The sequence below is a fragment of the Fulmarus glacialis genome, unplaced genomic scaffold (genome assembly GCF_000690835.1).
Source record: "Fulmarus glacialis isolate BGI_N327 unplaced genomic scaffold, ASM69083v1 scaffold2462, whole genome shotgun sequence".
Lineage (NCBI taxonomy): Eukaryota > Metazoa > Chordata > Aves > Procellariiformes > Procellariidae > Fulmarus > Fulmarus glacialis.
The window spans coordinates 20023-33891 of NW_009199565.1; the positions used below are offsets into that span (position 1 = coordinate 20023).

The window sequence follows — 13869 nt, forward strand, 5'->3', positions numbered from 1 at the left end:
CATCCTCATTTCTAGCTACTTTCTGGGTAAATGTGATATAAACTGACTAGCTAGTGTCTTGTGGACATTTTGACACTACAAATTCCCTGCTGCTGCAAATACTTCAAGCACTAGCAATGTCTCTCTCCTCTTCTGGTCTTTTCATTTAAAAGAACATATTTGAGGCTTTTGGGTTTTTTTTTTTTTTTTAACTAGAAGCCTAATTTTCTTAAAGGCTCTTGGAATACATTTCTTGGCTCATAGTATGTAGGAAGGAGAGGGATGAACAGACATTTTGTGGGCTTTTTAGAGTTTAAGAATCAACCTGAGTTGTCTAAGAATATGTGAACGCCACTCCACAACTCATGGTAGTTTCTTAAACCCCTACAATCCTAAACAGGCTAAAATACTTTCCCTCTGCATCTACCCCTGCAGCTCTATTCCCTATCACTGTCAAGTTTTAATATAAAAATGCTATTATTTATATCTGAAAAAATACTGATTTTGGAAAAAACAACTGTCTTTGCAAGTCTCAGCAACAGTAAGCTTTAGGTTCCAGAAAACAAAGAGAGCTTTGAGATATATATATTTGGAACTAAGAATTTCATATTGAAAGTGGCATTTTACGTATGTGTAAGGCCAGTTATGATGTACCATCTTACAGTTATGTTTCTTCACTGTAATTAAATACAGATACCAGTACTGGTGTTTCATAGTTTACCATTTCAGATCATGCATTTTCAGAAAGTGCCTTTACCTCAGTACTCTACAAGTTCTTAACTGCTGCTGAGGCAGAGTAGCCAGATATCAGAGACAGAGAAACTAATCTCAGAATCTCCTGCAAAAGAAAATTTCACTCAAAGAAGATCAAGGAGTAGCTGGAAGATGAAAAGAAACTAAAGAACAAAAGCATAAATCTCAGTATAGAATGTGAATGAATGTCGTTGCAAAGAACAAGGAGATGTCTGAAGAGAAAGAACACAAATACAGTTTAGTGGAGCCTCGATAAAGTATATGATCCTATGCCAGAGAAAGAAAGGTAGGACAGGTGCATAAAAAGAAGAATAGGGTACTTTTTATTACTACCCACAGCTCAGCAAAAGTTCTTTCCATCACTGGCAGCATTTACATTGCATCACTAACTCCTTTTCTTCTCCTTAGCTACTGACATCTCACAGATTTTAAAAAAAAAAAAAAAATATAGCGGGTAACATCAAAAAGCATCCAAATTTAGTTCTTTCAGAGTATATAATCTGAATTTTTTTTTTTTTAAGTATATTAGAAATAGCTAAACTATGGTCTCTTCTTACATCCAGCAACTATGTATGAGTTCTTAATGCTCCTACAATAAAGCCCTGCAATATGCATTCATATTGTAAACCTGATTCTTCACTACTGCTTCCCGCTACCACAGATTAAAGGATTTGCCCACCCTCCACAAACCTGAGTGTCACTTTTTAGAGACTTGTGGAAAATTATGAACTCAATTCAGCAGCGAAAAGACAAGACAGTACTTCACTCTAAATAAGCACTTTTCTGAAAGGAATCTCTACCATTCCTTTGGTATGAAAGGAATACCAAACAGCTTCAGAATATGAATAATAGTGCCTTGTTTGCCTGCTTACTGTGATCTTTTCCTTGTCCTGCAGCAGTGCAAACGCTAGCTTGAGGAGTGACTGGCATCAAAGCCTGACGAATGGCTTTCTCCCAGCCCTGAGCTACGTCAAGTCCAACTCCGGTGGCAGCAAGAACAGGACTGTGATGACTGCTGCCATTGTTTTCGCCAACAAAGTACACCATCGTGTCAGTGATGATCTCAAAACAGTATGGGTTGCTGCCCTGCACCACGTTTGAAAAATCTCGAGGCTGAGTCACCTGGAGAATTTCTGAAAGTGGAATCTCCTGAAGAAAAATATTAAAGATTGAAAAATGAAAACACACATAATATTTTAATATACTGATATTCAAAACTTAAAGTTTGCAAAGAAATCAAAGCAAATGTATCAAAATACCAAAACCAAAATACCAAGCTTCATAACTAATGTCAAACTGTGCATGACCATTGCCCACCCACAGTGTTCTGAATTCCTCTATACAAGCCTAGATAGACTTCCAGCCCCACCACAGTTCTCTCTATACAACTACTATTCTCTACTCAAACTGCATTTATATTCAGCATGAGACACACCCCCACTGCATACAAATGATGCACAACTATAGAATGACCATTTTCCCCCTGTAGTTTATACAGCTTAGCTAGGGAAGAACATGACAGGGGAAAAAAGTGAAACAAGACAACATTAAGAAGAGGATGTGGTTATATAAGATAGTGAACAAGCACTGCTTCATGTACCTGAATCGTTTTGGGTAAAGATTCTTTCATACAGATATTAACCATTTCTACTGACTCCTCTACCTTGTCAGTTTAAGATCATAGTACGAGCAGTACTAGAGAACAGATCTGAAGGAAGAAATGGTTGCAAGTTCACACTAGCTGGAGGAGAACATTCCACAGACATGGGAAGGTGTACAGGTGCACATCACTTGCAAGAGTAGTGAACAAGCAGGTGAACACTGGGCTGGCATTAGGGGGATAAGAGACAGTAGCTGATTAAGATAAAGAGCAAATAAATGTAAAGGCAACAACTGTGAATGATTCTAACAGCAAAGACAAATAACCTGAGACTTAAGCAGTTACAAAAAGGGGGCAAAGGGGCAAGTCAAAGGACTAAAAGCAGTGACATAACGGAGCAACAAGCAAGGAACATATTTTACCAGCTGTGTTTTGAATGCACAGGGCAATACAAGTATCAGGGAGGTCTGAGAAGAAGAGACTGCATTGGTCAAGATAGGGATGAAAAGGATCTGGGCAAGTTTAGCTGGGTGTACAGAGAAAAGGCTTGATCTTAGAGATGTTATAAAGGAAGAAGCTGCAAGATTTGGACCCCCACCTAAAGGTGTAAGACAAGAAAGGGAAAAATCCTGTTTATACAGTCGAACACATTTTCTGAATATTCCACCATTGAACACATTACTATATTAACAATATCCTAAACTTATTGCTAAGTTTCATTCATATGACGCCAGGCTGCACAGTAAATTTTCCTCTAAATCTTGCTTGCAACTTTCAGTTGTACAGTTGGGAATAATTTTCTTTTGGGAACGTCGAAATAAAATACATAAGCATGCAAACTTTCAGTCACTACTTTCAGAATGCAAAAATGCTAGCCTTCATCAGACTGGCGGCCAAACAAATTCTCTGGTTATTGTGAAGAAAATTTAATATGCTAGGCAATTCAGGAGAACAGTACATGTAAAACGTAAGGAGAGACATACTCAAGGGGATTAGAACAGGAAACTGCAAGCAACTTCTCAGAGTTAGTCTTGGTCCTTCTCACTTACAAGCTTTGGCCAACAATTAACCTGTCACAGTTTTGATTAAAAAAGATGGGGAAATTGAGATAATATTTATACTGATCACAAGTAGATTTCAGATCTATAAAGCACTGAGTAAATCAAGTGCAACATAATTATTACCTATCATTAATTACCTTGTAATATTTTGTTCCAGATTCATTTTGAAATAGCGTGAGGCATTTGCTGTCCAGTCTCCAATAATGTCTTTTTCTCTACAAAATGCACAGTACAATAACATAAGGAATAAATCACTGGTATGGCTTTTATTATCTGATTATTTAAATGAGAAATGATTTAACTGACTAAGATTATCAACTAACGCGTTAATCTACAGTTGCATCTTAGACTAGGTACATGAAAATATACACTTTGGGAATAAAGATTTTTTTAAACTCAAGAAGAGGCTCATAAAATTATTTCCACAAACCAGAAAAAAGTATCACTTACCTGACAGTAATAGCAGTGTCAACAGCAGTTATCTTGTACAGGAAAAACACTTACCTACACAGGTTTCACTCCAGGTGCATGTGCTCACAAAACCTGAATTATTTTAATTTAGTAACAATTTGGGGAGTCATGCTTTCTCCCTCTGTGCCCTCACATCAACATTGCAAGGGTTCAAGGCCTGAGCAAGCCTAACATGTCCTTAATTCTTTTGTCTACACAGAATTCTATAAGGTCAAAAGCGCACAGTGGCAAGACAGACAGATTATGAGATTCAAGTGGACAAAATATCTTGGGGGGGAAAAAAGAAAATAAAAATCAAGACAGGCTAAATAGCTATTTTCTGGAAGTCTCCATCAATAGAAATATCATCTCCACCAAAAAGTAATATGAATAAGCTGTTGCACATAACTGTCTTATAATTTTAAGCAGAGGAACATTCCTCAAAACAAAGAAGCTTTTAGAAAGCTAATATGGCTGTATGAATCTAACTTACTTTGCTTGCACCATGCTCATATAGTTAGAAACCCATTTTCATTTTTCTGTGACAAACACAAGACGCTTAACTCTGGCCTAGGATGACACTAGTTTGAAATATAATACAGCAGAGCTTAAATCACTTTATCCTGGGGAAGCTAAGACTACCTGTAGGAGTTAGACAAAGAAAGCTAGGACATTTTAACTAAATGGATTTAACTAAATGGAATTCCCAGCCAGCAGTGAATGGAAACTGTGTGAAAGCATAAGGATGAACCTGTCCTTTTGACATATATGCTCTTTATTAAATCATGAATCACGGAAGACTTTGGAGGGGGGAATTAAGGAACAGGTTGTTAACTCACTCAGGGACTCAAAATCTGCCCATGCTGTATTCTGAGAAAGTATAGGCTCAGAGTGAGGAAAAGAATACAGACAATGATACAGAAACTTCTCATTATAAAGGGTGAAATACCTTGTTATCCAGGGTCAGGAAGAAGTATACAGATATTGGTGTTAAAATGAACCTCTTTGGAACTGATAGAAAGCCCAAGTTGTTTCAGGAATAGGAAATAGTCTGACATTGCTGAGACCAGAGCGGTCAAGGGAAATAGCCAATGGTCTCCCCCTATTAGGAAGCTCTAAGAGACCTTGCTTGGCAGAAGGTATCTTGCTTTGGGGCAGAATACTCCAATTCATTTGAATGGCCTTTTTCGGTAGATGTCATCTAGGTAGCAGCCAGACTGACAGATTAAAAAAAAAAAAAATTCAAACTAAGCTAAGGTGTACAGTCTGACCAGTGTTCTATGAGGAGGTCCAAAAAAGTCAGTGGCAAAATGTTCTCGCTGTACTGAAAGATTAAATCGGAGCCAAACACCAGGTCTGCCCTGAACACTGCTAGAACTATCCATCTTCATCTACTACCTGGCTGTAGTTTTTCCACAGCCAGCTGACGATAATTGTGTTTGTTAAGTAGCCTTGGCTGGAATCTCATCTGAAATATGCTAGATATTTATTTTGGTTTATGATAAATACATCTAGATATTAGAAAACTGTACTTTAAAGAAATGTTTTGTAAGGCAGTTTCTGACAGACCACTTACAATGGTCTGTTTAGTTGACAATCGCAAAAAGTGAAAATACTACAGTAACCTGAGCTAACTAGTATCACCCCTCAGCTTGATTTCAACAGAACTTAAATAACTTTTCTTCTCTAAATTCCTGAAGCCCCCTTCAATCAGACTCCTGCGCAGAGACAAAGAATGCAAAACTATTTATGCTGCCTTTCATGAACAGTTTCAATGTGACACACTGTGCTTCATGAGATCTGGGAACTTCTTGACTTCATCCTTTTCATTTATCTACCAAAAGACAAGAGGATTCACTCCCTTCCATCAGACAACTCTAAGGAACCCAGTTACTCTTCCTTACCTTCCTCCTCAGTACACAAAACCAAGGAGCTTGCCTAAGAAGATTCAATTAAGCAATCGTTATTGGTAGCACTGGAAACAAACAACGTAGTCTTTTTGGAGGGTGCTTGCATACCCAAGGACATGGAGTCAAGCCACAACTCTTTATTCCACTGACATCAAGAGGAATAGTGAGTTTGGGGTGGATGGTGGATTCAATAACGCTTACTTTTAGATAGGGTGAATTGCTAGAGGAATGAAGGGCTCCCATATCTATGCATAAATGTTTACAAACATCTAGATCATTAGAATAATAGTATACCATTGACCACAGTCAACTGTTCCAGTACTCGTCATTTTATAATGATTTCCACCTTTTCATGCAGTTGAATAAAAACACTGATACAAATATTTAGTTCAACTGCTAAACAGAAAGAAGACATAAGCAAGTTATTTCAAATTATTATCTCAGGAAAGCTGAAATCTTAAACATGCAATTAATTTGAGACAATTTAGAGATACTTCTCCTTCTTAAAAGGGAGAAGGAAAGTACTGTTGAATCACCACATGAAGAATTTTGAATAAACTACAGTTTCTCCTTTGCACCAGATTTCTTTATAATGAATACCATGGCTAAGTTCTTTCAAATGATACTGTAAATCAGAATATCTAAATAAGAGAAATAAAATACACTGGTTTAGAGAAAAAATTTAACTTAATGTAGGAAGAAACTAAAGTCACTGACCAGATTGTCTCTACTAGTATAGTGGACCATCCATCCTTCCTTCACCATTGTACTGCTCTTCCTCTTTGTGTGCTTGATCGACTGTACAACTCTCATGAGAGGAATATTATTGCTTGTTGAAGGACTGAAAAAAGATAGAACAGTTAACATTTAACAACAGTACTGCAATTATACTCATACTACACATTTAGCCCATAATTTTCAGGAATAGGCACCTTTTTTTCCCATACAAATTATTTCATTGATAAGTGAAATTGATAAGATATCAGAGTTCTTCCTACCTCTCCTAGTGCAAGCATTGCAGTACTTAAATTACTCTATGGAACACAGAAGAAACACACTGGAATGAGGACACCTACAGAAATCATCCTCTCAAAACAATTAGCTGAGACTGCTGGTCTTAATCCAGCATAAAAATATAATTAATATCAGCATTACCATTAATTTTTCTTGTCTGTTTATGCTGACTATGCTACTTCTTCATATTGTTATTACACTAATAAAGGTCCCTATCTAAGCATACTTTCAATTTATGAAAATATCAACAGGGTGTGTTAATTCAAATCACAGCTACACTAGGAAATTTTATCAATGCTCAGGGATATTAACTGTCCTGCAGACAAAGATTTGACAATATCTAACATTCTGACAGAGTCATTAGTTAAATGTACAGTTTTAATAGCACTGAAGATGGAGTGAACCACTAAATTGCCTGCTTAACACCAGAGCTCCTACATGTGGCACTTACAGAAATGTCTGTGAACACACGAAATCACATGGCAGATTCAAAACCAAAAATGTAAGGATACTTTAACACAGCACACAGTTACACTGTAGAATTGGCTGCCACAGGATGCTGTACATGCCAAAAAAAACTTTAATTACTTCAAAAGCAATTAGAAATAAATGGAAAAATCCTACTTAGAGATGGAACACAAAAAAGATGCTACTTCCAACTCAGGAAGTCCTTGAGCTATAAATCACTGGAAGTTGAGGAGGTATATGCTCTTCCTCACATATTTGCTATTAAGTACTGAGCTAAAACGACCTTTGGTTTGACCTAATACAACTGCTCTTACATTACTAAGAATGACTTAAGAAAATCAGGATGACACTATTCAGAATAATACAGAAAGTAAAAAGACCAAACGTGATTAAAGGCACTATGTAACACTTATCAGATAGAAGACTTCAGAAAACACATTCAAGTTACATAAATCAAACTTCTGCCCAAAATGCATATAAACTGCAATGTGAACTTTAAAATATCTCGAGTAATTCCTTTTAAATCAACACATGTATAACAGTAACTAAATTAGGCTAAAGTCACAAAGATCTTAGTCATGTCTTAGCCACGGTAAGTTAAGCCATAAATTTTACCATGTTTTGATAATCTGGCTTTATTTCTTTGGTAACAGTCATAGCACAGCACTTTTTCAAATTAGAAGAGACTATATTATTTTAATTTATTTACGTTTCAGATTTGCTTGGGACAGGATAACTTTACAAAGCAGTTTCAAGTCAGAAAAAAACCAAATGAAAAACCGACACTTTAAGCAGTAAACCTGGGCTAATCAGAAGTATTTTACTCGAAGTTTTACTTCAAAATATTGAGGAAAGTACATCCAGAGCAAAGAAATCCATCTTATGACTTACCTGATGGTTTTGACAGCTTCCTCATCTTTGTCTGCATCAAGGTCAGATGGATCCATAAAGAAGATTTTGTCCTCTGGAGGAGAGGGCTCTTCAGCATCATCTAGACCCCGACTACCATCACTGTTCATTTCACTGCTATCAACTTCCATTGGCATGTCCAAGTCCTGGCCTGGGCTAGCAGGTTCTGGAAACAACGCAGGATTCAGATATTATTTCAAATACACAATTAAAAAAACCAAAAATAACCCCAAAAAACTCCGTAAAACTTCTTCAGTTCACATTTATGCAACTAAACATAAAAATACAATGAGAATATACAAAATCCTCAAGTTTTTGCCAAATGATGCAGAGTGTGCTAATGAACATTATCAATTTGTTTTTGCTAAATGCCAAGGCAAGAGAGACCCAACCAAAACAAGAATCATATTGAAAGAAACGGAACGAAAAGCTTAAGGTCTAAACCTAAATCTCATTAAGTAATTCTGTTCCACAAGTAATAAGTACAAAGTAATCTTATGATGGCTAGAGATGACCCAGAGAATTATTCCTGTGCAAATAAAATTCTCTGTGAACAGAAACCCAACTCTGTTCCCGCTGCCCTTGTAGCCCATAATAGCAAAAGTATGAGAGAAAAAGGGGGCTGTGGTATTGCAGGAAAAGAGAAAAGTAGAACAGGTCTTATTCGCATCTGAATCTCTGCTGGCAGAAGCTTGAAGTTTCAAAAAGCTACACAACTTGCACTGTGGAAAACTAAGAATTAAGACATACAAATACCTTCCTCCGTAGCCTTTTTTTTTTGCTCTGAGGAGTTCAATTTAAGGGTGGGAGAAAGAACAAAATAAAAAAAAAAAAAAACCACAATTCCTTATGTCCTCAGAAGAATTGTCTGAAACTGTAGTTCCCAAACTACGTGCTCTAGCACCTTAGCATCACAAGAGTAGTGAAAGCAGGCTGCAGCAACAATGTGTTGCACATTATTGCTCATGGCCACCAATCTCAAGATCCAGGCAAGAGCCTTGGAGCTGGAGAAGGAAGGCATGAAAGGATGGGATACGTTGTGCAATGGCAAACAGGGCTGCTGCAATCAGGTTATACAGTTTGGTGTGATCTGCTGCTTGTCATCAATTTTATTCCTCTCAAAAATATGCATGCCAAGGATCAAGATTTTGGGCAACACAATCACAGAATGGTTGAAGTTGGAGGGGACCTCTGGAAGTCATCTGGTCCAACAATCCCCCTAAGCCCATTTCTCCACCCTGTGTCAAAGTCCCTCTGGACGGCACCACAACCCTCTGGTGTAACAGCCAGTCCTCCCAGTCATCGGCAAACTTGCTGAGGATACACTCTGCCCCATCATCCAAATCATTAATGAAGATGTTGAACAGGATTGGACTCAGTATTGGCTACTGGGGTACAACACTAGTTACCAGCCTCCAACTAGACCTCACGCCACTGATCACCACCCTCTAGGCCCATCCATTCAACGAACTTTCAATCCACCTCACTGTCTGCTCATCCATCCCACATTTCATCAGCTTAACACTGGTCTAAAACTTCGAAGGATAAGACTCTAAAATTCCTGCCATGTACTATTCCTCACCTTCCCCTTTCAAGTCCGTAAGATCTATTCAGAAAATAGTCCTACTTAACTGAGGTTTCAAAAGATTAGAGTGGGGTTTTTTGTTTTGGTTTGGCTTGGTTTTTTCCTTTCTCTTTTACCTCACAAACTGCTGGGCTAGCTCTGGCCACTAAAAATCATGGATATGAGAAAGTCACAAAAAATGGTACTTGTCTTCAGTTATTAACATTTAAAAATATGTATTTCACGGTGAACAATGAGCAGACTGATCACAAGAGATGTTTAATTTTTGTACATTGAGAAGGCTTCTTGATTTTTTATTTTCCTTGAGCAATCTCAAGCAAAGCATACTGTACTTGCCAAGACTGATTAAGTAAAATTAAAGTCACCAGAGTATAAGTTTTACAGTGAATCTTTTTAATTGTCGGTGATCTCGGGTGAAAAAACTGGGAAGATAAAACAAAAAGACGTAAAATATTCAAAGATAGGAACCAAAAGCTAATGCTTATTGTTAAGCCTCCAAAGATCTGTCAGTATTTGAAAGCATGTTTCTCATCTTACCTCCATTGAAAATCACCTCTCCAAGACAGTCTCTAGGTACTTTAGATGCACAGCGTTTGTGACAGTTGAATCTGCAATCTAAAATAGAAGATAAATAAGCCCATGATACCAGAATCTTACTCTTACTCAGACACTAACATTCTACCATTCACCACTTCCATCAAAGCTTCAGTTCAGATTCACACATTTGCATGTAACTGAAGACAGCACCAATGAGATCACCTTCAGAAGTAAATTAACAATCTTGTCACATGTTGGTTTGGCCCACCAGTATTTATTGTCAGCACTTCCCCTCCCAGTACAAAACAGTTTTCTACTTCCCTAGCTTTCTCTGTAGTTATTTTTTCCATTATGATGTAATTTTTCTCATCCTCTCTTCTGTTCCACACCCTTTTTTCCATTGCTATACGATTTAAATGTCTCACCTCTATCATTTTTCCCCCCACCTGCTGCCTAAGACTTGCAGCCATCCGAGCCTCTAGGATCACACACCTGTATCACAGAGCAAACGTGCTCTGCGGTAAACCCCAAAGTCCAGTTCCCCTATCATTCAGATTACAGATTTGGCTGAACACTGAAGCTCCGTTTCTGCCTGCTGACACAGGACAGACAGAATAATGTTATGTCCAGATCTGGCCTGACGTGGAGATGGAATCTAACCTGGATGTGTGCCATTTCTGCATCTGAGGTATCAGATGCAGCCTACTGAACAAAGTCCAGCATACAACATTAGTGTATTAACAGGAATTTCCTTTATTAGCACCATTGCTGTAATTTTCAACTCTTATCAACATAATGAATTTCAAAACTCCCTACTGCCCCCACAATTGTTTTCAAACTGATAATTTAGCCCCTTTCTGCTATCCAGAGAAAACTTATTGTGCTTTCCTTTTAAGCCCAGACAAGAGAAAAATCATTATCTCCCCATTTTTAGTAACAAAAAAGCCAAACCCTAGAGCAAAATACAATCCTGTTCAGCTTCTGAGTGCCTACAAGGAAGCATCCTAGGAGACCAACGAACTGTCCTTTCTATAGCAGTGTTCTCAGTCCATATTATGGAATATGGTTACTTCACTAGTTTGAAGGGGGCTGGAAGAAACAGAGACATTTCAAATCCTACCAGGGAACTAGAAAAACTGACAGCGAGTCAATCCTAATAAATTATACTACGTCCAGAAACATTTTTGGGTACTGCAATGCAACTCTCTAGTCTAGTAAACAGTTAGAAACATCCCCTAGAATGCTTGTGGACCACAGCATTAGCACAATCCCAAACTGTTCCCAGGTCTAGTTCGTAAATCAGAGCATCCCATGAAATTGTTCCCAACAGGCAGTCTGCATACAGCCACCCAGGCTGGATGATGCTAAGAAAACTTGTTCATGAGCACTGGTCATTTTGTCTCAGTTGACCTCAGTGTCCAGGAATGTTCCTGGGCACATTTAATTTATTACCACAAATACAGCCTTAACATCCCAAAGATCATCCTCAGAGTCCAAGTAGAAGCCTGGATGAATTCAAGACATCCAGGGCTCTTACAGGTACTCAGGAAATGGGACTGCTGGAAGACCCCAAGCTTTGGGAATGTGCACAAGGAAGTCGGTGGGAAACCTTAAGAATCTGTAGGAGGAAGCAGTATGAAAATATTTTGATTGTTTGATATCAATTCCTGATATATTAAAAATACGTATAGGAACATACTACATAAACGGAGGCCTGTTAATATACTTATTTCTGTCCTGTACATATACATAACATTTCTCTAGGTTTGTTTTCTGCACATAAATACTATTTTTATCCAGTGTCATTTATTTTCCTGAAACTGATGTGGTAGCCCCATTTGTTAAGCTGGATATATAATCACAACAACTGTATATGGTCAGTAGCATCTATATGTTAAAACTGCAAAGCATCTTTTTCAGACTTCATTATTTATGTATTACATGTATCCAAGAGACACACTGACCAAAAAAAAAATCAAAACCAGTTCAGAATATAGACTTCAAACAGACTACAAAGACTGCAAATTAATAAAAACAGAAACGAAAGATAAAACTACTTCCTTACTTACATGAGACAGCAGTATTTTTAGTCAAAAGAAATAACACAGCTATAAGCTTACAATTTTTGCTCTCTTCTATTAAAGGAAATTGAAAATGTATAAAGCGATCTCTTTCAAAATGTTGACCTTTGGTACTCACGTTTGACAAACTCACATGAGAGCAATGGAAAGTCCTTTCCATATTAATGTTTAGGATTCATCACTACAGTTTTCCTTCCTGCAACAAAGCTGACAGATCTGCACTAGCCAGCAATAAAGAGCCAGAAGAAGATCACAATGTCCTAGCTATGCCCTGGGAACCGCATAAAAGAGTCTGAGAACTCAAGTCATGCATCTTAACATACACTAAATAAAAACCATGCAGCTGATGAAGCCTAAGCTAGTTCAGGAAAGGCACCTACCTGTATCAAATTTTTCCAAAAGATAATATTCTGTACTAGAATAATATAATGAAAACTTACAAATTTTTTAGTGCCGAGTCTAGAAGACAGACATTGAACAAAGGGAAATATTTCCCATTTTTATTAATTTAGAATTATCCATCTAGAATTAAGGTGTTCCCAATCTACATGTGATTAAATCTTATTTTTCAGAAAAATGTACAATGCACAGTCTACTAAAATGAAAATAAGGGCTGCTGTAATCCTCTCAAAAATACGCAATTTTTCAAAAATTATACTGCCCCACTTCGCAGTATACAACCTTCTGGCAATCAAAACATAAGTAGAAGTCAGTTTTAAATCAAGACTTTTACTGAAATTTATTGCTGCAGCAGAAAATTAAATGTTTACCTTTACACTGCATTCCTTGGCGAAAAAGACCCTTGAGCAGCCGTTTGCAATACTGGCATATAGTGGGACGAGTGTAAGAGTGAACAGCAAAGGTGTGCGGAACCTTCACTCTGCAAAGCACCATCTTTTCCATCCAGATGGGACGGCCACTCCAGGAGGGAATCCTCTTACTAGGTTCTGGGCAGCAGCGCTGGAATAAAGAAGGTATACACGATTTGCACCAAAACAGTTCTACTTTAGGGGGGGGAAAAAAAAAGTCAGTGGAGCTAGGAGGAAGGCATTGGCTCAGAAAGTAACTGGATAAGAAAACAACCTGGCCAAGAAGCTTTAAGAGGACATTCTGATATCTTAAAACAAAACCAAGAAAACACCAGACGGAAAATCCTTGCAGAGAGCAGGAAAGTATGTATGAATCTTTATTTCCACAGAAGCTAAAATGCTAAAAATTCACTTTTATGACTGTTTTTGGTTTTGGTTTTGGTTTTTTTTTAGCACATACAGACCCCCATGTAGGGGATAAAATGGAAAACACTGGAGGTAGGCAAACCAAAATCCAATCACTACCTCAAGCTATCAGTTTTAAAAAGCAAAGTACAGCATGCCTGGATAGCTTACTAAGTTGGGCAAAAATATTTAGAAAATTAAAAAATAATTTTGGAAATTAAACCCCCCAAGAAATCTTTGAAAGTAAGTTAAAACAAAAACTTTGGCAATTAAAACGAAAAAGGCATTGAGCATCATACTGAACATTC

At 37.5% G+C, this 13869-nt stretch overlaps 1 protein-coding gene across 2 annotated transcripts in view; it reads right to left on the reverse strand.

The window, feature by feature from the left end:
- PRKD3 (protein kinase D3) overlaps positions 1-13869 on the reverse strand; it is a 40184-nt gene that overhangs the window by 10880 nt on the left and 15435 nt on the right. For both annotated transcript variants that reach the window (XM_009573286.1, XM_009573285.1), the window contains exons 5-10: positions 13118-13307; positions 10267-10344; positions 8127-8310; positions 6471-6594; positions 3531-3608; positions 1605-1881 (exon numbers count right to left, since the gene is read on the reverse strand). In XM_009573286.1, the coding sequence (XP_009571581.1) occupies positions 1605-1881; positions 3531-3608; positions 6471-6594; positions 8127-8310; positions 10267-10344; positions 13118-13307 (931 nt within the window). The remainder of the gene's footprint in view (positions 1-1604; positions 1882-3530; positions 3609-6470; positions 6595-8126; positions 8311-10266; positions 10345-13117; positions 13308-13869) is intronic.